We start from the raw sequence: 27,898 nt of genomic DNA on the forward strand, positions 1-27,898 counted from the left end.
GACAACATCTCTACATCCCAACAAAAGTGAAAAATTTATTTAAAGTAAATATTTTACACATATTATTTTTTATTATTATAATAAACATTTTTTAGTAGTAGCATTCTTTGTACAAATGTTTCATTGTCACTTTAACCCTTACATACTGTTCAGGGTCAAATTTGACTCATTTTGACATTAACAGCTGTAAAAACACCACAAATGTTTTATTCTGAAATTTGATGTCTTATGTTAAATAGGACATGATATTGTTTGATAGTAGCTGTTTTTTCCTCCAAAAATGAGTGGTGTAAAACCTAAAAAATACACTCTCTCTGCTCTCACACATGTATTGATCAGTCAGATCGATTATTGATGCTTTCTAAACATCTGTGGTTCAAAATTTGGTATAGATACTTTTAATGAGGGAATTCTTAGACATGGAACATACTGCCAGGGTGTAGAATATGAACAGTATGTAAGGGTTAAAGACTGTTGCTGCAGGCCGGGAACATCTGCAGGAAGACCTCAACACTCAAATCTGTGAGTGTGGTGAAGTCTGGACATTTGAATTCAGCCTGTGTGTGTGTGTGAACAGGTGATGGATGTAGGGCACGTGGCTCTCCTCCTCTCTGGTGGTACCGCTATCTTTTCTAAAGCTGTTTCTCCCAAAACTGAGATGGATCACGAGGCCACTCCTCAAGACTTCTGGGCCGCCATTTTCACAGTAATGGGCTGAAATGAAGAAGAAGAAGAAGCTTAAGTTTGTGAAATGTTCTTCAGTTGCTTCATATATGTATATATATATAAAAAAAGAAGAAGAATGAAGTGGCCTTTCGCTCTCTGACTGAGTCACATGAAGGACTACCAAACACTTGAAATCATATGCACACATTAAACTAAGAAATGATTTATCTTCCCAATCAATGCCCGTGCTGCATTCACTGACATCGCGTGTATCACATACTGTACTCCTTTATGACAGAAGTAGTAGCTTAAGGAGGAGGCGGCTGAATGGCGGCAACATTGTCCCGAACGCACTCTGCAGCCTTTCACAACACAGAAGGCTTCATGATGTATAGAGATGTGCTAATTAAGTATGTGGAAATATCTATTGACTCTGCAGTGAAGGCCTTTACTGGAGCTGTCAGTTAATTAGGAAGAGGAGGTGGAGGGTGCGGGCATACCTTGCTGCAGTAAGGACACTCTCCGAAAACAATGTTGAAGCTCTGCCTGCTGGAGGGCAGCACTCGCAGCCACTGGAGGAGAAGAAAAGGTACGAGAAAGAGCACAAATCGTTACCTTGGATTTGGCGCGTCGATGTCAAGTGATAATAACTCTTGTTTCAATGTACGCTCATTACTGCACACTTTCATAAAAAAAATAATTAAAAAAGGTACCTTCAAGATTATCCAACAGTGTGAGGCATTTTGAGGGCTTTTATGTGGTACTTTTGAATGTCCTGCCATTTGTGAGCTTACCCCCCCCCCCGCGCGCGCTACATGTACAACTTCTTTTCCCTTTGCTCTGTACTACATTACACCAGTTTATCTATTGGTACGCTGACATTCACTTAGTTTACATTTGTGATAACAATGTACACATACTATATACATTCAATTAGGAAGTGAATTCACTGCTTGGCTGCCTGCTGGCCTCAACTTGCTGTGATAGTACTATGTTGAAGCTCCATTCTAATTAGTATTTAAGGTGTTGATTTTGACTGAAAACTGTGTGTCGTGTTTTTTCTTGCCTGATGTATCAAATAAATATTTTGCACAAATGAATATTCAGTTTGTGTCCACTCATTTAGTTTATGCTCATTATGTTATTTTTGTATATTCCAATTTTACATAGGAAAACCTGTGGAGCACATTTAGATCAGCAGACAGTACAAATCTGCACTGAGAAAAGAAAGGATTTTAAACTATTGATTATTCATGATTATTCATGTAAACTGTGATCAAAATATCACATTTCAGGTTCTGCAACTCACACAACTCACTAGCGTATTGATCGGTTATGTTTTATAGATTGGGAATTGATCAAACTGCATCACATTGATCACTTTAGAGGTGGACGACAGCTGCTAAATGTTCAGTTTCAGCAGGAAATATCTGACAGTTATTTGAGTCAAAATGAACAAGCAATTTTCAAGTCATTTTTTAAGCAACATATTAAAACTTCACTGGTTCCATCATCTGCTGTGAGTAATTGTTTGTTAGTGCTGCTAATTATTTTCATTATTCAATAATCTGTTGATTTTCTCATTGAACCGTTGACATATACGACACATCAGCACATTTAGGAAATCACTACATTTTCTACAGCTTTGTTGAAAAATAACCTAAACTTTTATTTTTGTTGCAGCTCTACTTATACTTATTATTTTCTGATAGTTAATATATATGATATGAATAGCTTTTTAAAGATGTCATCTTGTATTCTGGGAAATTGATGTGATTGATGTGACATTTTTCACTGTTTCCTGACAAATCAAACAATCAATCAATCAGTTACTATTAAGAATTATGACAGATGAACTGATTATGAAAATATAAGCTAGCAGTTCTCTTGCCTAATTGGTTAAAGCTAAATGTACAGTTGCCAAGGGGAACACTAAAATATATTTAAAATAATGAGTTTAAAATGTCCATCATCCACACAGTGAATATGTGGATAATGCTCAGATTGACACATCTGGTTTATGTCACAACTTTTCAGTCAGCACCTGGAAGGAAGTGTGTGTGCGTGTGTGTGTATGTGTGTGTGTGTGTGTGTGTGTGTGTGTGTGTGTTCATACCTCATACAGGCAGGCCTGGTGGAAGGGCTGACCACAGCGAGGGTCATTACACACCTGATCAGGGATCGCAGCCTCAAGACGATAAGCGTAACAGATCCCACATTCAACACTGAAGCTCTACACACACACACACACACACACACACACACACACAGAGAAAAAAAATGAATTATTGGAAATATACAGCATGGTTTCCTCACAAGCACTTCTACCACATAGATACAGCTGCAGATGTTGAAGTTTGGGGCTTCTATAACCTACACACACACACACACACACACACACACACACACACACACACACACACACACACACACACACACACACACACTTTCATATTTTTGTCTGTAATGAGAAGCTCCTGTTTTTCTGGAGCTATCCATTAAGAGAGGATGGCAGGTAAAAAAAAAAAGAAAAAAAAAATCAACATCTGGTCAACTCAACTTTTTAGCACTCCTCTGAATGTTAATGAAGCTGAAGCATTAATCACTGCGGCGACAGCGGATAAACACGACGCCCTTTCAACCCAACCGCAGAGAGGGGAGGGGTAAAAAAAAAAAGGAAAAAAAAGGAACGAGTATTAAAAAAAAGAGAGATAAATGGTTTTGTGTGATTAAAGAGATTTGATAGTGCGGAGAATTCTGCCATCTTTGTTATTCTAATGATCTTATCTGTAAACAACCCAATTAAAGGAGAATTTGTGCCCACTTCTTGGAAAAACAAAACACACAGAGAGAGAGAGAGAGAGAGAGAGAGAGAGAGAGAGAGAGAGAGAGAGAGAGAGAGAGAGAGAGAGAGAGAGAGAGAGAGAGAGAGAGAGAGAGAGAATGGAAATAGACAGAAAAATAGGCGTCAGTGTACATCCGCCCCCTTATAACTTGAAGCTCAAACAGACACACAAACAGGATGTAAACACACACACACACACGCAGCTCCTTGAGGTAATCGTGATGGGGAATGGACATGTTTGAAATGGAAAAGGGGGCAACTGTGTGACATACAGATTTTTCGTGGGTGGCAGGTGACGGGAATTCGATCTCCAAAACATCCCGGAGGTTGTTCAAGACGCTGGAGTCCGGGTTCCTGCCAGCAGACCACAGACAGCTCCTTCACACACTAATTAACCACATGCAAATGAGCCTGAGCAAAGACACTGGGGGATGATTAGGAGACTTTCACCATCGCTATAAAAAAAAAAAAAGTGAAAAAAATAGAAATGTTTCTGCTGCTGCTTTAAACTGAAGAGTGAAGATGAAGGGTTGGTGGAGGTTTTTTTTCCCTGAGACGTGTCACACAGGAAGGCTAATGTAAAAAAAAAAAAAAAAAAAGAAGTAAAATGAAGAGCAATCATGTCTTTTTAAAAAATGTTTGTACAATCAGTGTTGAATGTGGTATGTACAGGTTTACTCGAAGCTTCAGACGCTCATAAGATGAGTTAATGTAATGGTGAGAGAAAACGAGGTAACAGAGTGGAGCGTTTAGTAGCTAAAGAGTCAGATATTTCTGTGGACCTTGTGGTTCTGGTGTCAGTGGTGGAGGGGCAAGACCATGTAGGATTTTCAACTCTTGAGGGGAAATATGTGACTCTTTAACTGCTAAATGCTCCACTGTGTTCACCAGCTAGTCTACAGCTAACTGTGTGTGTTTGCGGTTTGGTGCTGAGCAGGTAGCTTTGTCTATGAAAACTAGAGCTGGGTCAGTATCAGTACTCCATACCTTTAAGATATCCACTGAAATAAATCAATACCAAGTAGTATTGAAACGTCTCCCATCACATGATACCTGCAATTAATCCTTTTTGCACCCAGAGCTAGAAAATATGACTATTTGACTATCTACAGATTTTGAGCATTTGTGGTGACATTTTATGCCATTTAAATGAAGTACTCAGTTGGTATCAGTATCACTATAAAGGTACTTAGATTGATACTGGTATTGTAATGTTTTAAACGATACCCAGCCTAAATGAAAGCAGCTGTAGCTGGAAACACATTTAAAGGCAGCAGAGAGACTGAACTCAAACAGTAAAGCTGTAAAACCAAAACAATGAGCTGAAAGATGCTAAAATGTAGAGTCAGGTGATACTTTCTGTGTGGACTGGTTTACATCATCAGTAGGATACAGTGGGCTCCAGATTACAGGGCAGGGGGTAAGAAAGTCTCATAATACCGAGAGTAAAAATAATACACTGTTAGTGTTGGTCGTTACATAGATCTGTTAATAATGCTGAATCATATCAATTAAGCATTAGTAATATACATAATATTAAACCTACCAAACTCTGCATATGTATAAAGCACAACCTTCAATAACGGATTTTGTGCATTTTTTATTATAATGTGCTCTGAATCGTTCATTTAGAAGATGGAACATTGGAAAAGGCCATGAAAAATCTTATCATCATATGATTATATTAGTTAAAAAACTATTATATTGAACATATTATATTGAGTATATATATTGAATTATCACCCAGTCATAAACTCAACAAAAAGGCTGATTGATGAGAAGCAGCATGGATCACTCACCACAAGTGCATGTTGGCATTCAGCTTGTTCCTCAGAGGAGTCACCACTGCAACACACACATACACACACACAAAGAAATGATTTGATATGTGATGTAAGTTATACTTCTTATATTTGGAAAAGTATGAGACTGTATCGACTGAGCGCTCAGAACATTAGACTATCTTTAAATAAAGAATCATTCTCAAACGCCATCTCCTCTTTGACAGAGACGGCTCACACCAGTCAGCGGTGTCACGTCTGTCAGATATGAAGCATCATTGCTTCCTCTGTTCACAGGGGAGCTTTGTCTGCGTGCGCCACTCATCACTTTCACTATTTGTTATTCCTACATGCAAAAAGCAATATTTCTTCGTGACCCCTCGTATCGGAGGGTCGTCGCCTGCCTCCACGTCTTAGGTTGGCTGAAGTGTGTGTGTGTTTAATATCTTTTTGAGTTGCATTGCTAGGCAACAGACTAGGAGTTTGTGTGACCTTGGGTTTACAGAAACAATGGCCCGCAATTGACAGGGACTTAAATAGAAAGCGCCCAAGTTCGCCGGCTGGCTCGGGTGTCGGCGTGGCGAGAATGAAAACATGCCATTCTGGAAGCGAGTCCTCTGACACGACGATAGACAATACAGTCAACACAAGCAGCCCCCGGCTGGAGTCGAGACATGTGGAGTGCTATTCAAAACCTGGCAGCGTCTTACTGATCTGATCTGAATAATGGTGAACGCAGGCAGAGTTTGTACTTTATTGCCTGGGTTGATCCTCAGCTGGCAGGGCAACGCTATCTGATGGCAGCAATCAGGACACAGTCAGTCCTATTAGTGATGAAACAATGAGTCCATTAACTGATTATTAGGACAAAAATATACAAGAGTATTTTGATAATTAATGAATGATTTAATAAGAAAGGGTCCAGCTTCTCAGATGGGAGGATTTGTTGTTTTTTCTCAGTGGATAAACATTGAAAATAGAATATTTTGGGGGGTTTAAAAGTAAAAGTGAAGATGGCATTTCTGGGAAATTCTGAGGGGCTTTTTTCACCATTGTTACTACTGACATTTTATACAATACACAACTAATCAACACGAATGAAATACATGTTGATTCAAATTAGAGTAGCTGCATTTTCAGCAGCTACATAGAATCAGTTCATCTGAGTGGAATTGTTGAAATCAGTGTTTTTTTCTTGACAGCAGGTGGCGTCATTGTTACCACCTCGCTTTAAAAATTTAAGTTCGATTTACTCGCAAAGTACTTGGTAGGCCTGTCACAATAATGATCGACTTATCATACAATAATGTAATTATCAACATCATCATGTCTATATATGGACTTATCATATGATACATGGACATGACCTTTGACCTCAGTATTGCCACACTTCACATTAGCAGCTAAGAGGCTATTCATGTCACATTGGCTAAGCAAGTACTGTCGCGCCCACTCTCCAATCATTATCATGCTATTATATTATCAGTATATCAGTGGTATGAAATGATCTTCAAATGACAATTATATCGTTTATCGCGATTATTTCTGGGACAATATATCGTCCAACAATAGTTATCATGACAGAAATATACAGTACTTGGTGGACATTTTTGCCTCCAAGACGGTTCTCTAACATTCTGATTGGAGGATTCATTGAGGGAGCTAGTAGAGCCTCCATGCAGCATGACAGGAAGACCTGCAGAAAGTACTCAGGGCTGAAAATCACATGATAACCTCCTCTGATGGTGTTAGGAAACAGAAATGTTGTTGTACAGAAATGTATTATTCTACTAGAATAAAAACCAAAATGCAACAATATTGGATATTGATCAAAATGTAATGCAATATCAGTTTTCCCCGAGACAAGAAAAAAATGTTGGCTCACAAACACTATTTTTAAGCCTTGGACAGATTTTTTGCAGTGTACCGTCTCAGTTAAATCAGTTAAACTATACATTTCAGGTTTAGTGAGTTACAGAAATATAAGCTCTATTATACTTTAGTTACACAAATGGAAGGCTTATACACTGATTCTTTGTTGATTCTGTCCTTCCATTTATTCTTTACATGACTGTCCTCACCCTCAATGTATCACCTGCGAATCCTAAAACTAATTTATGTAATTATTAATTCACAAAACCTCGTGGGTCCACGATAAGTGTTTTATTATGAGGAGAGGATTTCACATGCCATAATACGGCGTGTCAGTGTCTGGTGTGTAATAGTGCAGATACACTTCTTATGCTCTTGCACTGCCTCAAAACGCACTTTGAAGTGTTGCCATGTCTCTGGGGTCCTACCCACCATGCTCGGCTCCCAGCAGGCAGCACTCTGGCAGCATCTTAGGGTGTCTGGGATCCACCTCCACTTTGATGGATACGTTGTTTCCTACACACACACACACACACACACACACACACACACACACACACACACACACACACACACACACACACACACACACACACACACACACACACACACACAGGAATATATATATATTTGCCCCAAACAAACAAGCTTTTTTAGCATACGTATTGGTTAGTGTATGTGATACTGGGCTCTACAAATAAACTGTCTGACTTGAATTAGCCTGTATGTTTTAACAGTACCGATGGCGATCCTTCTCATGGTGTCGGCCCGGCAGGGTTTTTCCGGTTCCAGAATCCAGGTCTTGCTGTCAATTTCATCCAGGACGTCCCAGAAGTCGGTCAGGGACTCTAAAACCAGCAGGAACTGGCTGTGAAGCTGCTCCAGAGTACTCTACCGAACCAAAACACAACAGAACAGAACAGAAAAAGCACATCTGTTAGCAGCTGAAAATAAAGTTATTTCGTAATATATAATACATTTGTGTTTGACATGTTTTTTATAGTCTATAATAGCCTTCCTTAACTAGCTGCAACCGGTAGTGAGCACGTAAACACACTGAGTACCATTATTTGGACCCGTGTTCCTGTCCACCTGGTGAATGAAAGTCCACTCTCCTATTAGCTCTGCCAGTCTCCACCAACTGATACAAATATCTACCTCTTCTGCTAGCTTGCTGCTAACTTTGTCTGTCATGGCAGGTCCTGTCGAGTCATTTTACAAAGCTTTTTCGATATGAGAGCCAAGAGAGTCAACCAAAACAGTAACAGACTGTAAATCCAATCCATGAGAATCTGTATCAGTTTTCAATTATAACTGATTTAAACTGAAAAATATGTATAGTAATATAAGACTGGAAAAATATCAGATTTGTTTTATATAACATCTGCTGAGCAGCAGCGATTACAGGATGCTGGTGCATTTAATTCTGTTTATAACACGGCGACCGAAAATCTGTCAAGTGCACTTAAAAATCATCTGAGATTTCTCTTGTGTTCTGTTTATACTTTTAGATCTCAGCCTTATTTTACTGTTTCCTGATAGCTTTCAGCTGTATTGGAGCAAAGTTGTTACTGCTGGTGAAAAAACATTTGTTGCTGCTGCTTCATATTAAAAGTTTTTCGACTGACAAACTAACAGAGCTTTTATTTCGAAGAACTTTATTGAACGTATTTATCGCTGAGTTAGCAGAACTTGTTTCGTGGCGCTATTCTTCAATAAAAACAAGTCGACCAAGATTTGGAGATATTTGGAGCTCTTTGTTTAGCAGATCAGTTAGAAATACTGCAGAAAGTAGGAGCTATGTAGATACAATGTAGTTGTTAACAGCTAGCGTTACACCGACTGATGTTACCATCTACTGTGATCCATATCATCTTCTCAAACCACTTAAAAATACAGTCCAGTCACTGTTAGTATGTATCTTACTTCTGTTGATAATGATACAGTTAGATGTTGGTGTGATAACAAGTGGTTGTAATTCACCAAAGCGCTCATCAGACCAGCCAGCTGTTGTTTATTAGCTGAAGACCCATCCACAAGTACTCATAGGACATGAATAACATGGTACAAGAACCACTATGTTACGCAGGGTGTGGAGTGGGAATGAAAGAGACTCCCTATACTCCCCATACTCCCTGTTACAAGTCAGTGTACCATCAAAATGATTCTGAAGGTGTTTTTTTTTTAGGTAAAATAGTTGCATGATGTTGCTTTAATGAATGGCGCCCATAGAAACATGGAAAGAGTGCATCCTTTACTTTTATTAGTTTAATGAAAACATTGAAATAGCATCCTGAAAAGCTGGATATTTTACTTTTGATCCAGCTAAAAGCTCATTTGTTGCAAATGGAGGGAAGTGAGAGTGTATATAGCAATTGACAAGTTGGTAAAAACTGAAACAACTTAAGGTACACACACACACACACACACACACACACACACACACACACACACACACACACACACACACACACACACACACACACACACACACACACACACACACACACACACACACACACACACACACACACACACACACACACACACACACACACACACACACACACACACACAGGAGGAGAGAAAGGGAAGCTGATAGAGGTGTGGGAGAGCAATACAGATGGAATGAGAGGGAAAAAATTAGGGGAAAAAATGAACCAAAAATTATGGGTCATTGTGCCAGCACAGTGCACACAATTAAGCATCGTCCAGGTGCTGAGAGCCTCGGCAATTACAGCCCAATTAATGCCAGTGGCATGATTACGGTTACAGCTCAGGATAACTACGCACGAGGCCTAGTTCAGGAAGATATTAAAAAAAAAAAAAAAAAAAAAAAAAAAAAAAAAGGAAGAAGAGCTGGTAATTGAATTCCTGCTTTATCTGAGAGAAGAACGTGAGTGAGACCGGAGAAGATATGAAAGAGACTCAAATCTGAGCTGAGATTTGCTCCTTGGCCATCTCAATCAGTCTTCTTTATCAATTTATGATATCTCTGACTGACCTCAATTTAGGTCCTGAAAGCAGCCGGCCTGAAAGAATTCACTCGTCCTTACATGGATGCTACTAAACTTTTATTTTGACACATATTTCCTGCTTATTCATTTCTTACCGAAAAAGCTTCTGGTCATAAAGGAAGTCTTGGGGAAAAAAAGAACTATTCTCATCCTATAAATGATTTAATACATAATCGGGTTCTCTTTTCAGACATTGGTATTTTTGCAATGAAACACATTGTAGAAGTTGTGGCTGTGTCCTCTATGACAGACACAACAGTATTATTGGGCAAGTCTATTTTGTCCTCTTCAAGGAAGGAGACAGCTTTAAAGAGATACAGTGTTGGGAAGTACATCAGCATAATGCAGATATTATATGTCATAACAAGATGGTATGATTGTGGATGACTATGCATGAGGTATGATCTGATCTATCATGTGCTGCTTACTTTGGGATGTAGACATATAGAGGTACTTTACAGATTTGACTTTTGTATATAAAAATGTTTATTATGTACATCATTGATTTTCAGAGATGACTATAAACACTTAAAACACTTTGGGTTTTTATTTGTTCTTGCCTTTACTAATCCAACAAAGTAAAGGACTACATCACATACATTTGCAGACGTCTTTCTCCAAAACAACTCATGCAAATGTATGTAGCGACTTGGTTTAGTGGCTTGCTCAAGGACACATCAACACTCCTATGATAAGTCAACATCCTAAAATAAGTCCCAAATTTGAATGGTAAGTTGAAATGGGCACCGTTTGTTGTTATTTTTGGAATTTTACAGATGTAGCAATTCATTAACAGTGAAAATCGTAAGTTTTATGTAAACTATTAGTTTCATACCTTATAAGACCAGTGTGTGCAGACTGCCCCCCCTCCCCTTCCAAGCTTAAAGGAGAACCTACAGTGGCTGAGAAACTCACGAAAAACACAAAAAGCCCTCTCTAGATCCTCTCTAGTTCCTTCTGGGTTACCGTAGAAACATGGCAGGCTCCGTGTAAGAGGACCCGCTCCCTATGTAGATATACAGGCTTCATTCTAAGGTAACAAAAACACAGTGATTCTTATTTTCAGGTGATTATACACTAATTAAAACATACTAATATTATATTTCATTTCTGCTACGTCTATTCTGCTAGATGCCACTAAATCTGACACACTGGTCCTCATAGTATTGGCCATGACTACACAGACAGACGCAGGACTGGTTGACTATTCAGCAGTGGTTATGATGTCCACTTTTTAGCAAGTGACACTCTCATTCACTTTTTTTTAAATTCACACTTAACTTAAGTCTCTTAATACACGCAGTTTTAGTTGTTAAAAATCACCTTTGCATAATCTGTGTGCACCAAAAGACACAAGCTACACACACACAGACACACGTACACTGAGGTTTATTTCTATTCCCCATTCTAGTTCCACACAAATGCACAGAGTGGCACGTCTTGGCCCTGCAATGGGGCAGGCAATAATTACTCATTCAAATGAACATGTCAGGACTGCCGACAGACAGGCCCTTCCCCCCCGCCACACACACACACACACACACACACACACACACACACACACACACACACACACACACACACACACACACACACACACACACACACACACACACACACACACACACACACACACACACACACACACACACACACACACACACACACACACATCAGACAAAAAAACACACTTGGCACAGATGCAAGCGCACACACATATATATACACACACACACACTTCATGTTGCAGTGTGGGAGAGATCCATCAACGGCCCAGCAGGCAGACAGGCTCCATACGGTAGCGCTGTTCTAAGCTGGTCCTCACTGTACGCCTGCCATGTATCAGCTCAGCAACACACACACACACACACACACACACATATACACACACACACACACACAGATCTGCCCACACATTAGCATCCCTCTCCTCAAATTCTCTTTCTCACTCTTCTCTCCTCTCTCAGATTTTTGCCTACACCGTCACACACACACACGCACACGCACACGCACACGCACACGCACACGCACACGCACACGCACACGCACACGCACACACACACACACACACACACACACTGACAGCATCCTTCTGTAATATATTTGAAACACTGCGAATGGACCAGTGCAATACTAAGATATGGAGCGGTAGTTTTTATGATGGACAAAGTGACTGTTGGTGTGACTATTAAAAAGAAAAAAAAAACTCAAGACATCTCTGTGAATATGTGTGTGTGTGTGCGTGTGTGTGTGTGTGTGTGTGAATGAGTGAGTGAGTAAGTGACACACAGACTCAGAGGCAGTGACAGAGATGAAAAGCAGAGCCGGAGTGAAAGAAGCAAGACGGCAAACAACAATAACGAGGAGGCAAAGAGATACAAAGAGCCCGCAGCTGGTTTTACATCAAAGCCGTTTGGTGCCAATTATAGTGGACTAAATTTAAGGGGCTGAGAGGGGGAAAAAAAACGTCTTAATACAGCAGGTGGAGAAGTGTTTTGTCAAATTATGCAATAGGTGGCGGAGGATGAGTCAAGTGTATTTGTGTAAGCGCAGTTTCGGCCTCAAAGGGTCTGAAAAAATGTCATATCACAAAACAATAAATGGGAGACATCGCCTCAAAAAATATCATGTTAATTTGCTCAATAAATCATGTGACAGAATCAGCTCATTCTCCTCTAGAAATGTGCTATATTACACATTTATCCACCGTGATGGACAACAGTAATGGGAATGTATGACATGAAACATACAGTATATAAAGGATAATAATTACATGTTGTGCAGATACTGAAAATAAATTTGGATGTAGATGAAATCCAAATGATCAGATTGTGAATTATGAATAAAAAGACCGAAGGTATCTATGACTGGACTGCTTTTAACCCCTCACTCTATGTTTATGAACCAGGCTTCATGCAGCCTGAGAGGAAGATCTTCAGGATTAGGGATGAAGTACTGTAAGTACTGCCATGTCAGCAGTACAAAAAAAAAAAGAAAAAGACCCAAACAAACAATTACAATTGCACTTTACACTTAACCACAGTAGTGCCTCTATCTCTATGCAGCACCTAACCTAATATAAAACTTCAATATATAACTTCCAAGAGCTTTTTGCAATAAGTGCAGTTGGATGAGTTATGGTAGAGCATTGCTGAAGTTAAATGAACTTCATAATAGTTCAAATATGTAAAACCCTGAGGACATCAGTAATTTTTTTGAATTGGACATTTTGAGTCTGTTATTATGTAGCTTCTTTTGGGATTTAATTACAGTGGGCCTTGTCTAAAATGATGAGAAATATAGTGGGCAGCTCATAGTACGCATATAGACACCAGCTGCATTAAATCACAGATAGTACTCATTCAAAAACAGAATATAGCAGTTTGGCTTTTAACACCTTAGTGACCATTTTCACATTTGTTGTCATATTCTTAATCCGGTCTTGTATTAAGACAGATATTTGATCTCAGAAATAGGTTATCATCTTTAATTCATTGTTGAATGTTAATGCTTGTAGTATTGGTTTACATTTATTGCCATATTTTCACAGATTTTCTTCTTTTTTTGAAATTCAGACATTTATAGAACTGTTTACACTTTAAATGTGTAAGATGCTTATTGTATCTATTGTGGGCAGCATGGTGGGGCAGTGGTTAGCGCTGTCACCTCACAGCAAGAGGGTCCTGGTTTCAAACCAGCCAGCTGTGGTTGCTTCTGAGTGAAGTTTGCATGTTCTCTCTGTGCATTCCTCCCACACACCAAAAACATAGGTTATCTTAGGTTAATTGTTGACTCTGAATTGCCTGTAGGTGTGAATGGTTGTATGTCTCTATATTATATGTTAGCCCTGTGATTGACTGGCGACCTGTCCAGGGTGTACCCCACCTCTAAACCGCCCAATGTCAGCTGAGATTGGCTCCAGCTCCCACACAACCCTCTAAAGGATAAGTGGTTAAAAAAAAAAAAAAAACAGAATGAAGATACTTATTGTGGTTTATGGTCAAAGACACCGAAAAGAAAATTGCCTATTAAGAGCTGATAGACTCGCAGTAGTGAGTGCATCAGTGTATAAATACCTGTGGTGTCCAGGTTATGGCCAGAGGGACTGGAAGGTCAGCCGAGCATTCAGGAGCCTCTGCAGGGTGCTGTGAATGTAGGAGAGGAGGAGAGGACAGTTATCTATCTTAAATTAAGTTCATTGATTTTTTTATGTAATATAAATAATGAGTGATCCTCTGAATCCCTGCGTCAGAAAGTCTCAGACAGGATGGCAGGGACTACAGCTTTCATTTACTGTGACAAAGTGTGACATTTGCATCCAAATTATAATAAAATATTTTTTTCCTCTGTCTGTCTCTGTAAGTTTTTTTTTTGTCTCAGCATTTCCCTCTTACGTGATGTTTCTACATTGGCTAGAATATTGAAAGGTCAGTAAAGCCTCTGTGGTCCTGGTTTCTATGATTTTCATTGACTATAAGGCATATTTTGCATATTTTACTAGGAAGACTAAAGCCTAATAGTATGATTCTCTGTTCTAACAAAGCTCTGCTATCGTTAGCATGTCGGGCTAACTATCTTCATTTTAAGGCCCAAGAACATTTAATCTGGGAACTATATTTTTTGGGGTTACAGGTAACACCTGTACATACGCACTGGTTAATCCTCACCCTAAAAGACTTTTTCAGTGTAACATTAAAAGTGAAAGTTAAACATTAAAACATAAATCTAACTTTAGTCTGATATGTCTGGCCTGTCTTTAAGCACAATGGATATATGGACATGGATGATACCATTAAGTGCATATTTAAGACACTGCTACAGGTTTGTGTTTTAAAAGCAGTCAGCTGGAAGCATTAAAAACAGCTGGGGCTAGTTATTTCAACTACTGAGCTAGCTAGCTATATTTATTCTATTTAATTCTTCAAATACTGTCTTTTATTTGAGTATTTAGAATTTACAGTAAACCCTTGCATCAGTGCTCGCCAGATTTAACGTGTTGCCAAAACCTTATAGAGTCCTTTATAATAGGATTTGGTCAGACTTCCTCTCTTCTTTCACCTTCAACATCATGCAACTTTCCATCCTTTCCCCCCTGCTCTTCCTCTCCCACTCCCCTGCCACATAAGCCTCCATGTGTCCGTGCCAGCGCTGCCTCCTCCCTCGCTGTGCCTGGTGAGGGATGACCTGGCGCTGAAACTGGTGGAAGCAGCTGGAACACATAGAGGACTGCAAGCTATTTTTACCCGCTGCCAGAGGAGGTGAGGAGGGCCAGCTGGGCAGGTGGGCGCAGAGTGGGGTCTCGGCACCCCTCCCATGCCCCTGGTGGATGTCATCTGGGCTTAGGTAAGCACCACCTCATCATCATGCCCACCCACCCACTATGTCCAGAATACACAACCCCACTGTGTGCTACTTACACTCCTGGCAGCCAATAGATGCTCTTCTCTGCCTTAGATTTTAAGAGAAGAGTTGAGGTGAGAAAGGTAATCCTACTTGTGCAATAGTAGGTGTGTATTTTAAATATTATGAAATGTATGCTGACATCTCACTGTCTTTCTTTGCTCATATTCTTATGTTATCGGTTATTATCATTATTATTATTATTAGTTATGTTAGGAAAACACATTTTTATTCTGACTTTGGGTCTTATTTTTGGAGCATTGGCTATCATTCCTCTGGCTATAATTTGAGACTCAATAATTATGTCCATACCACACATTATATTAGAATTTACAGTATCTATTGTGGCTTTGAAAAAAACAAACAAATATTATTCCTTCATTACACTCAACCTTGAAAACTTCAACGTATAAAACTTGTAAAACTTTTTGGCTGCAGTACCACGGATGACCACTGGGGCAAATGAGTACATAGAAAAGTAAAAAAGTGGAGTAGATAATCTGGCTAAACTGCTGGTTTGTTTACAACCTGTCTGATGGAATGCGTTTCACTTATTTTCATTGCTGATAAAAATAAAGGTCAAAATTATGAAAATAAAACCCAAGTTGTAATACATTGGAAGTGCTTCTGTTTACCTTATTAAATTCTTTATATTGATTGTGGTCCTCAAACTAGTGCCTATAGAAACGCGGGGATCCTTTAGCCAATATGAGGGAGTTATCAGCAACATAAGAAGCACCTTTATTGTTGTTATATGTTACCTGTAACCATTATAGAGTCTAGATTAGACACATTTCCTATTCAAAAATGAAAATTAACCAAAATTCATCACGTGTTCCTGAGACAAAATCTCACTAAACACACTCTGTCACATCTCATCTGACAATATGGAGATCTGTGACACGCAAACATTTCAATCGCTCTACATTAACGCTGCCATTCCACCATCCTGCGTTTAGCTTTACCTACAATAGGTAAGAGGGGTTTTTGGATAGCGGCGAATGGAGGCAGCGTCTATGCAGATGAGTGGGTGAAAGTGGGTGTATTGGTTTTCTGTATTCATAGAGAAAGGTTTTCCATCACGCTGAGGTCTATGTGGAGATGTTTTATCTGTGCTACATCTCAGTCACAGCGGGTTATCATGTCTCTCCACACCCTCTCTAGTTTGACCTAGATTTAGGGGCGCAGATGTAAATCACTGATTTGCTATCAGCAAATTGAACATCGGGTATGCGTTCAGTGAAGTCGGGCTGTTTGGATTTGGATTGGCTGCAGGTCAACATCAAGCTGTAGAGCATTCCATTTGATGATGAATAATTTCCAGAGTGAAAATGATCCACTCCTTATAGTAAACTGTGTGTATTCCTGTGCGCGCAGGTAAGAGTGTGACTTACCTTAGACTTGAGGTTAATAGTGAGAATGTGCTGCCTTCCACAAGAGTCCTCCGCCTTCAGCCTCAACGTGCGGAACTCGGTGTCTATGAAGAGCAGCCTGAAGACGGACACACACAAAGTATGCACGATAAATCAACATAGTGACTCTGCTCACAGAGAAGAGGGGACACGTTACACTGTAAACTGACAGCAGCCATCATCCGTCATTAATCACGGCTGCAGAAAGCTATATTGAGACATCAACTCTGCCTTCAGATTTATCACTCTGGGTACAAACACAGTGACATTACATGAAGCCACAGCTCAGCATTCACACCTGAATCCTGCAGGAGAAAACTACAAGCTTTACACGTCTAAATTCTAATTTGCATTCTTCTCCAGAAAGTGCCTTTTTTTTTTTACTGCTCTAATGGAGGAATAAAACAAATCCAATCACGCTGAGCCCAAAAGCATTATTGTCATACTGAGTCACCAGAGAAACACTTTGGATTTTGTGCTCCCTAACAAAACTGTAAGCAAACAGACTGACGCCATGTACACTCTGGTAATTGCACTGAAATAATTAATAACCGAGGGCTCCACTGCCAGCACATCAACTAACGGGTACAAAGAACAGGAGTGAAGCTCAGCTCGCACACCAAGCCTTCATACCGCTCTGTTTTAATACAGCTTTCATTAACGGCACAATGAAATAAAGCTGCTAATGTGCACTAATTGACACAGTCACATTCAAAAGATGACTGTGAGGAACAGGTGGATGTTTGTTACAACAAATTACATTTATTTAAGGACTCAAAGCTCAAAGCCTACGGTTTCCTACCGCTGAATAGGTGAGGGTTCACCCAGCCTTAAACTCAGAAAAAAATGGAATTGTTCTAGATCTTGTGACAAAAGCTAAATTCTAGAGGTGAGACTGCATGCTGGGAAATGTAGGCATGATGTTTTTTGGAGAGTGAATGACAACAGAAACTATTGGCTTTATGAAGTGAAGAAAAAAAGCCCCTTTCACACATGTATCTAATCAAGGTTAATGTGATGGCAATGTTATGTGTTGGCTTCATGTACAGTATGAATAAGCACTCAAATCACTGTAAAAAGGGCACAATGACAATCTTAACTAGTTCAGAATTGGTTATATTTCTGTAAAATGTGAAACGATGCTCATCTGAACCTCATCAGACTAGGATTTAAATGAACCTCCATCAGTTGTTTGGTCTTTTAAACATCAGTTACCAGTGAAAAAACATCCATCACAGTATCTAAAGCACACGGTGGTTAAATGTTTGACACTTTAAAACTCGATTTACTTAAAGATAAGAAAGAAAAAAGCTGCAAAATCTCACATTTGAACCATCAAATTGCTGCGTTTGCTTGAAAATTGATTATCAAAATAGTTGCAGATTCATTTTTCTGTGAGTCAAAAGAAAATGTTTTTCTTCTTCAACTTAGTAATGATCTCTCTGCTCCTTCTCATGCGCCAGATGCAAAGTATTGTGCATACTAGTTCTTTTTGTACCAGGTCTGTCATGTACAGCCATGACAAGCAAACAACAAGCTCTTATAAAATGATGTGTCTGCAGGTGACCTTAGGGTGACTACAAATTATCAAGCTTAAGTCAACCTGTAAATCAGACCCCCCCCCCCTCCTCCCTGAGCTAATTATAACATATTGAGGCAGAGGACAAAACACTGATGTGACCGAGAGCGTGCACCAACACTGCTGTCAGATTTACTGCTCCCTCTGCCGCTCCACCACACTAAGAAGTCACATCCTCCCTCTCTCCACTCCTTCTACAGTTTCTCTCCAGTCCATTTCCAATCTACTAAGACAGACAAAAGACTGATGTGAGACAAAGGATTTGGACAGCCCCCCCCCCCCCCCAACCCCCTTCCAGATTTACAGTACATTACGATGGACGCTCTGTGCCGGGGCCTGACGTCGGCTGTATATCTGCTTAGGATTTATGGAGTGTGTTAGAGAAGGAGTGATGTGAGCGGGTGTGCTCGGGGATGACACACACACTTAGGGGAAGTGATGGAATGATGGCAGACGACGTCCGCTGTGCCCGGCTCGTAAAAGTGTCTGCTCGCTCGCGCACTCGCAATCAAACACGGGTGAAGGGCGGCGGCGTTGAAGTGTCATACGCGCCCATACAAACACACGATATCATGATCAGGCCGATTCGACTCTCTTTCTGCTCCCGCTGTTACTCAGTTTCAACCCCCCCCTCCCCCATCTCTACTCCATCTCCCCATCTCTAAAACTATCTCCACGTGAAGATCTCCCAAACACATCGCCCAATCTTCTCTCTGTAACACACACACATACACAAACACACAATTTGAGGAGTGTGTCGATACTGATAGCGGTGCTACCTGCCGACAGCAGATTAAAATAATCTGGCAGCAGTGGAGAACTTCTTCAATAGACAACACTCCGTATCCTCGGGTACACATATACAAATATTACAGACCCATAAAATACCCATTACCGCCAACGGCAATAAATACACAAATCTGTCAAGCAAGACCGGTTAATAGACCTGTGCAAGCGAACAAAGTGACAAGCGTCCAAATGATCAATAAAGAAGTTGAATCATTAAAATAAAGTGCTGGTGCGTTGCAGAACGCATGAATAAAAGAATTCCGGCTCTATGAAAAGGAAAATCTGTTTCACTTTCATCCCATTTGTGTCACGACACCTGAGTAAATCACTGCATATACTCTGGTGCTTCTGTAGTCTGTTAAGGCTTAATTGGCAAACATACAGTATAGAGTATTTTCAGATTTTTAAAAAAAAGCCAAATGTGATAATAAATGTAATTAAAAATGACTAAAAGACATTTAGACTTGAACAAAACTTTTACCACCCACTGTTTCAAATACCAAATTGAAGAAGTTTCATTTATTTGTATTCGGTGACAACACCCCCCTACATTGGTGTTGTCCATGGTGTTGGTACTGATGGACAATATTGGTAATCTGACTGGCATAATATCTGTGTGAACAAGAGAAGCAATTAACCAGCATGGGGACTGATGCTGTCAGCAGGTGTTAAGTTAGTCAGCACTCCTAACATTACTTTATACCTCTATATGTTACTCAATGTTGTGGTTCAAAGCACATGGGAACATACCAAGCGGTAACATGCTGCTACTAAACCCATGATAGAAAGACAGCTAACGCTACCTAAACCCCTGTGTTTGTATAGGAGTAGGACAGTGGCCCTCCACAGGTGTTTAAATAATATATAAACAGTATTAACGTTAACAAGCTACCTGAACTATCCTCCACCTATTCTGCATTGTATAAGTACAATCTAGAACCCGACTGATATTTCGGTCAGCCGATATTGACCTATCACATATATATCAGTATCAGTGAATATGTGTCAGATATGTGCCTTTTTTTTGTTTTTTGTTATATAGATGGTATTTTATGTATATTTGACCCTTTTTCTTAATTCAAGTTTAATATTTGCATGTTATCGTTTTAGTTCATTGATGTCATTTTATACAATAAAGTAAAATATCATACCTTTATTACATTAGAGGGATTATTACAAAAAAATGTGTTTATCTATATATTCCGTACATATTATATAATAGGCCAATGTGTCGATATCGTAATTTTTTTTACTTCCTAATATTGGTATAGGCCCAAAAAATCCAATATTAGTAAGACCCTAGTACAATCAAAATGAACCTCGAATGCCAAAACTTAACAACACAATCATTGTAAAACTGTGCTTGTCAAATGGAAGAAACTATACTTGAAATATAAAAGCTTCATGTCATATTCCTGCTTGTATAGCGTGAGTCAGTCAAAAGCATTTATGCTGCCTGTGCAGACGGCTGTATTGGTTCAAATAAAAGCGTCTCTGTTCTGTCAGACACATGTGAAACAGATGATTGAAATACATGACTGAAACACCTCCTGTGCAGTCACTCAACTGATACTATTGGAAACACCCACTCTGAGGTTTGAATCTTAGATGCTATCCAAAAGCTGGACAAACATGAAAATGATGTACTATATATGTACTTGAACAAAAAGTGAACAGAATTGAAGTTTAACTGAGTTGAACTTGAAATGGTACCCCCAGGGCAGTGTGTGTTAAAAGCTTTCAAAGCAAATATTAAAGCTGTAAAACAATAAATAACTAGCTTGAAAAAAAGACCTCAGGAAACTGTTCATTCTGTATAAAGAGGGGACACGACAGACCAGTGCTCACTATCAGCAAACTTTAAGGTTTTGTTTTTGGAAACTAAAGAAGTAACAAAGTCTTCACACACACACACACACACACACACACACACACACACACACACACACACACACACACACACACACACCACACACACACACACACACACACACACACACACACACACACACACACACACACACACACACACACACACACACACCCTCTCTGGGGTCTCACGCCCACCATAGCAGGGACTTGCATTCTGCCCCTACTTGGCCGTGATGGAAACAGCGTGACAGTCAGACGTCCTGCTGGGAAGACTGATGAGAGCATCCCATTTGCAACTCCGCAGCCAAGTGAGCTGCTTCCAAACAGTGCACTACATTCACTTTTTTGCCTGCGTGCGTGTGCTCCTCTTTGAGTTTTTTCGTGTGTCAAGTAAGTGATTCATGACCGATGAGGCAAACACATGTAGTGTTGCATGAAAAATATACAGCATACACAAGGTATGTTAAAGGAAATAGAGGATGATGCACCTAACATGCATACAAATGTAATGCATGAAAACAAACTAATTTCATAAAGCACAGAGACTCCTATATATTCATTAGCCTGGTTTACAGTCTCACTGTGTTAACCAGGACATTCTCATTACTTACTGGGTGTAACTGCATAACTCCTACCACCATTTGTGATTGCATGCATCACATGATTATATGAGTCATTTATTAGCTGGCCTAATAATGTTACTAAAACTAAAGATGAAGAAAAAAAAAAACATGTTAGAAGGTGTTTAATCCCTTATGCCTTGTCTTGGTTGGCCTAGTAGAGCCCTGCTGTCAAAGAGCCACCATAACTGGCCTCAGAAGAGCAGCAACACAGTGTGACAGAGTGACAACACTGTGATAAGAAGAGTGTATTCCAGCTGTGCCCCGTAATAAGGCCCAGAGCTTCCGGGGGGCCACATTTCGGGGGCTACCAAGTGATGGCAGCTGACCTACTTGACCTCATTTTCCATTAATTAACACATGGTATGCCATCTCCAGCCAATTAAAGATGACCACACTCTCCAAATACAGAGATGGGAGACATGGAAAGAGAGAGAGAGAGAGAGTGAGAGAGAAAGACTCACTTACCTGGCCCAATCAGCAGACAGAATTACAACTGAAAAACCCCTGGTGGCTATTAGCACGGCCCATACCAATTAAGACGCTAAGCGAATCTCGAGTGCTTTGGAGATTGAGGCCCACTGTGTATAATGCCTCCTAACCGTAACGCGACACTGAAAATGATGTTGGTCCCATTTCCAGCATAAAGCATACCTTCACCCCCTCCCCCTCCCCTTCCTCCCTTCTCCTATTAAAACCTGAGAGTCTTCAATTAGAGCCATTTGCATTTTGCTAATATCATAATTGTAGCCGTGGTCATTAATAGGAAAGTGGAAAATGAGTGTAGTAGTCAAGGCTTAATCCGAGCTGGGGGAGAACGGATATCTTCCCTAACCCCACCCCTCCTTTTTCTCCTCTCCCGACGAGTGGAGTCGGGCGGTATTAGCGAGGCCCCTGTCAGTGCACGTGGGCTGACAGTTATTAAATGTGACCTGGATTTAACTATAACTCAATAACTAAAAATAAGGAAGTCATTAAGAGCCATTTGTTAATGTGGAGCTGTGTTGTTGCAGGGCTTCTCCGATTAGTTTATGCTGCTGGGGGAAAAAAACACAAGCAGTGCTCCATATAGTCATTTAAAGCAGCTGAGGTTTTTCCACATATATATATATATATATATAGATACGGCTCAACACTGTTAGGTATGTTATCTTACCTCTAGGGAGAGTATACAAAAAATAAACCCCAAATAAGTTACAGTTTCAGATGTATTTTTCCTTGTCATTTTAGCAGCTTACAATTTTTCCCATAAACTTGGGTTTCTATTTGGGTCAGTAACAAATAAGGGTTGGAAAGATGAGCATCTTAAAAATAATTATAAAATCAGGTTTGTTAAAATGTACATTTTGTATTTTTGTTGGTTTTATGTCATTTAAAATGACATTTGCACCATTTAAAAAAAAAAAAACCAAGAGTAAGACTTAATGCTCCTGAAAATGTCAAATGGTGTAACCACAAAAGAATGATAAATATTCAATATTTTATCCACCTACAGTGTATTTAAGTGTACTTAAATAAAGCATACAAAAATAGCAAACAATAATTGAAAAAAAAATGTAAATGTTTCCTGATCTCCATGATTCTCCAGATTAAATGTAATATTTAGAACAATTGTATTCCATTACCTTTATTTAATATAAAAAGTTACAATGTAAGATCATGCCAAACTAGTTGATATGGTGTTTTATTGACAATTTAGTGACTTTAAGCAATTATTTGGTACAAAGTTTTTATGGTTACACCACTTAGACATTTTTTGCCATAACCCTGTAATATATTCTCTCTAAATGGATTAAAAGCAGAAATTTGATGCTGGGTCCACAAACAAAGAATGTGTGCAAGTTATTAATTTGTTTATTTTCTAATTGTACCCCCTTTAAATTAGACTAAACCACATGGACACTAAAAAACATTATTGACCCGTATATATATTTTAAAAAGTTCACTGTGTAGCTTCTAGGAAGAAAAGGAAAACCACAGAGATGATCTTTGGATAATTGTGAAAAGCAAATTACTCTCAGAGCATCCTGGGACCATGTGAGTGAGGAGGGCAACATTACCATGATGTTCATTTAGAGAAATAATTATTTGATCATCTTGATTTTCACTGTAAGCCATTTTTTAAACAACTATTTACATTCACGTTGTATTGTGGTAATTCATCCAGCAAGCTTTGCAGTAATGTCTTATCGCTGTGACATGGATCACAGTTACATCTTTAACGACCTTCTCGAAAAAACAGGACGATTCCTCTCGAGAGGCTTATCCTGATACACTGACAGGAAAACATGATTGAATATTTGCCATGCTTTAATTGTCAGCAGTGTATAGAAATCTGAGCGTGTCTGCATCCACTACGTTTTAATGTCTAGTATCTCTCTCCCTCTCACATGCTCTCTCTTTTTCTTTCACTTCCCATCCCTTATTTCAGCTGGGGTGGTGAGGGGAGAGAGATAGATCATGTCCGAGCCAAAGTGTAAATGATTTATGAACATGCATGTGGACCATTTAGCTAACTAAAGACTGAAACAAGTGCAGATTCGCAGTTGGTTAGTGCACGTTGCAATGAACATGCACACAAGATACTCACACTGACTGGTGCTTTCAACCAAATATCGTAAAAATAAATAAATGAATAAAACAAATAAAATGACAATAGCGTTGGATGATTATCTACAGTATATTTTCTAACTGTTCTATCATTGTGTTTGTTTGCTGACACCTGACTGATGGTTGTTGGGGGGGCTCCACTGTGAGCTCAGCCCAATACTATGTCAGAGATACAGCTGTGCTCCACTGCATATACTGTACAAGCAAAAGCAATGCAGATTGACCACAATGCAGTCTGCCGATGACACTGTGCTCTCATTTGGAAGAAAACTGATGCAGACTCTAAGTTGATAAAATCTGCAATATGTAATTATTGACATTATCATGTCTATATATGGACTTATCGTATGATACATGGACATGACCTTGATCTTTTTTTTTTAACTCTATATTACCACACTTCACATTAGCAGCTAAGAGACTATTCATGTCACATTGGCTAAGCAAGTAGTGTCCTCCATTCCTCACTGTGTACGTCCTGAGTGGAGACTGTAGAAGAATTAAAGGTAAATAACTCTGTCCCCAACCATAATGGTAGTCTGTGTTTTTACACAAGTGTAGCACCCACTCTCCAATCATTATTATACTATTATATTATCATTATATCAGTGGTATAAAATGATCTTCAAATGACAATAATATCGTTTATCGCGATTATTTCTGGGACAATATATCGTTTAATAAAAGTAATTATCATGACAGGACTACTTACAATGACATAAAAAGACAAAATCTTGACTTTTAAGAGATTTCAATAAGCAAATATTTGGTATTTTTCCATGATAAATTACTTAAATTAGCTGATTGTCTCATCAGCAATGCAGACCTATTAAGGTGTTGTATATTGTTCACAGTGTCTGGCATTGTACGTTTTGTCCCATTGTTGTCTCTCCAATCAATAATAAAAAATTGGTGTGCACAGTCAACTTTTCCAACATCTGTTAAGTTACTGTCAAAGCTTCCTTTTAAAACCTGCTTACATAGCTGGTGCTTTTGCTCCTAGTGGCCCACTTACTTGTCCCACCCAAGGGTCTCCATCTCAGAGATGAGCTGGGAGTAATACTGCGGAGATGGGATTGAGCGGCACCCGGGACGACTCTTCAGGCCCACTTCCTGCGACGACAGAGAAAACACGTCTTACTTTAAGCCCAGATTATCATGCACACATCATATCAGCACCATCGTCTTCCTACTTAAAAGCAAACATAAATACAGAAAAACTGTTTTTGTTTGGTGGAAAACAGGCCATTCATTACACTTTCCATTAATCTCACTACATATATACATTCACCTGTACCTCACAATCAAGGCTATTGATAGTGCCTGAAGGTTCCCATTTACGTCCTATTCATAAACCAACAATGTCAAAGTGACTGAGCAAACCAATGTGTCAATCCCCTCCTTACCAAGACGGTCTTCAGCTCCAGAATGAAACTGACAAGATCAGCCGACTGCTGCAGCCTCTGTGAAGAAGTCAAACAAGAGGGGAAAGACATCCTTGAATGGGAGGATAATGAAGTGACACTGTCTATTTTTTTTTCTTCTCCTCTAGCCAGCCATTCAAATCAAACACAGTGTTTGTGATTAATGGGGGCTGCCACCTGCTTTAATAATTAATGATAGCTTAAAGGCTGTGAAAATAATGAACTTTGCAGCCCGGGGTGAAATATCAATCTCATCCAAATAACCCTGAGGGGCCACATAACAAATAGGGACATTTTCCAGGCGATGTTAATTAAACAGTGAAAAATATTTTTCTCTGCTTCAAGAGTGAGGCGAGCCTGACGGGTGACAGAGAGTACAGGAGCGACACCAGGCACGACGCGGCCGGCACAAAGGGAGCCAGAATGACATGACAAAAATGATAAAATGCAGAACAATCAACACAAGCTCAATCAGAGACAGTAGACACAATGCAATAAAAATATATTATGATGCAACTTGCAGTAAAAATACAACACAGGGTTTGGTCCTGGATGTGAGGTTACCTGCTTCACTATGTGCTCATATCCACGCAACAGGTCTTTCAACTGCCAACAGCAGTGCAGCCTACAAGAACATAGTTATGCATTGTTACAACCACTGGAAATAGTAAATAAAACACATATAATTTGGGCATCATTTTGTAAAACTATTTTCAAGACAATATGACTGGACTATGTATCTTGTAAAGACAGGGTGAAATTGTCATATTTACTTGGCCTGTTTGAGTTGCCGATTTGGTGGTAGTAGTATTCTCATTCTGAAGTCTCTCTCCTGTGAAGATATATCATGACTGTTACATTAAAAAGCAACAAAACAATAGTATAAATATAGTATTTGTAACACTAAATCATGTTAGCCTGCATATCCAAAACTAACTTAATAGAAAAGAACATGTGGCTTGCCAAACTCCATTCGAATATTGGGTAATTTAAGGTTTCTTTTTGGTAAATGTTTATAAGCAGAGTGTATCATACCACACTGCACCTAGTCTGAATCAGTATTAACTATTCAATTCAGCTTAAACCAAACATTAGTCATAACAGCTGTTGTAATAAAATATCAAGTTTGCAGTTGCTTTGCATGCTATGCTGAGTCTGCATCTATAATCATCATTAACGTTAATAATAATAATAACGATGACTAATACAATGATAGTCATCATAGAACATAGTTGTGTAAGTGTTGGAAGGTAAATGTATGCCGAATGTAACAACTGCTTCTACAGATGTGTTAAATGTCTAAAATTATATTCTAGCAGATGTTAAAATGCGTCCACAGCGAGCGATATTTAAATTGACTGATTTTTGAACGGAGTTTGGTTTATCAGAAACAACATCCTACTGACACATTCACTTACCTGGACTGTGATGAATCCGTCATAGACAGTTTTGTCCTTATTGAGAGGTAAAAGCAGCGGGTTGTCTTCTACTAGTAAACTTTCCATCGCATTAACTTTATCTTCTTTACACTTTCAGTCAGCTGTCAAACAGCAGGACTACTTCCTCAGCTAACGCTAACAAGCAGACAGGGTAAACTAGCAATGTGTTTACGACTTGTAAATGAACCAGATATTTGAACGTTAATATTTCAACTTATGCTGTTGAAAAGCAGAGTTTACCATGACGTTAATAAGTTGTTGTAGCTGTAACTCGTGTACGCAGGTTGAGAAAGAAAGCTCCACATCCCGCCATGAAAAGCAAAACACACCGACGTCACGGCGCTGCCTTCAATGACTACCGAAAATATAGGAATTTCGTTACTAACACTTGTTGATTGACGTTAAACTGAGTGTGCGTTAATATATATTTTATCATTACGTTATATTGGCAAATATTACGTTTGTACTGTTAGTTTTCACTGTTACAGAGTTTATTTAGTCAGTTTTTGTTATAATCAAAAGTACAATACGAAATCTGCTTCACGACTTCGAAAGAATATGACTTCGAGCAC

The 27,898-nt window shown here is 39.3% G+C and overlaps 2 protein-coding genes across 2 annotated transcripts in view; both read right to left on the reverse strand.

The window, feature by feature from the left end:
- The window catches only part of LOC133992170 (craniofacial development protein 2-like), a 780,535-nt gene that overhangs the window by 254,876 nt on the left and 497,761 nt on the right, over positions 1-27,898 (reverse strand). The window lies entirely within an intron of this gene.
- Positions 11-27,594, reverse strand: fancl (FA complementation group L). The gene is made up of 14 exons (XM_062430636.1): positions 27,306-27,594; positions 26,661-26,719; positions 26,452-26,512; positions 25,870-25,926; positions 25,479-25,576; positions 16,976-17,072; positions 14,258-14,326; positions 7,905-8,055; positions 7,597-7,680; positions 5,311-5,356; positions 3,784-3,865; positions 2,783-2,899; positions 1,167-1,238; positions 11-714 (listed from the first exon to the last, which is right to left on the reverse strand). The coding sequence occupies exons 1-14, from the start codon at positions 27,390-27,392 to the stop codon at positions 679-681; spliced, it is 1,116 nt and encodes a 371-aa protein (XP_062286620.1). The 5' UTR covers positions 27,393-27,594; the 3' UTR covers positions 11-678.

This window comes from Scomber scombrus, chromosome 12 (genome assembly GCF_963691925.1).
Source record: "Scomber scombrus chromosome 12, fScoSco1.1, whole genome shotgun sequence".
NCBI classification, from domain to species: Eukaryota; Metazoa; Chordata; class Actinopteri; order Scombriformes; family Scombridae; genus Scomber; species Scomber scombrus.

Coding starts and splice junctions, on each gene's coding strand:
- fancl (XM_062430636.1), bottom strand. CDS start 27,392: ATGGAAAGTTTACTAGTAGAAGACAACCCGCTGCTTTTACCTCTCAAT. Junction 26,720..27,305: donor ACGGATTCATCACAGTCCAG/GTAAGTGAATGT, acceptor ATATCTTCACAG/GAGAGAGACTTCAGAATGAG. Junction 14,327..16,975: donor CTATTAACCTCAAGTCTAAG/GTAAGTCACACT, acceptor CTACATTCACAG/CACCCTGCAGAGGCTCCTGA.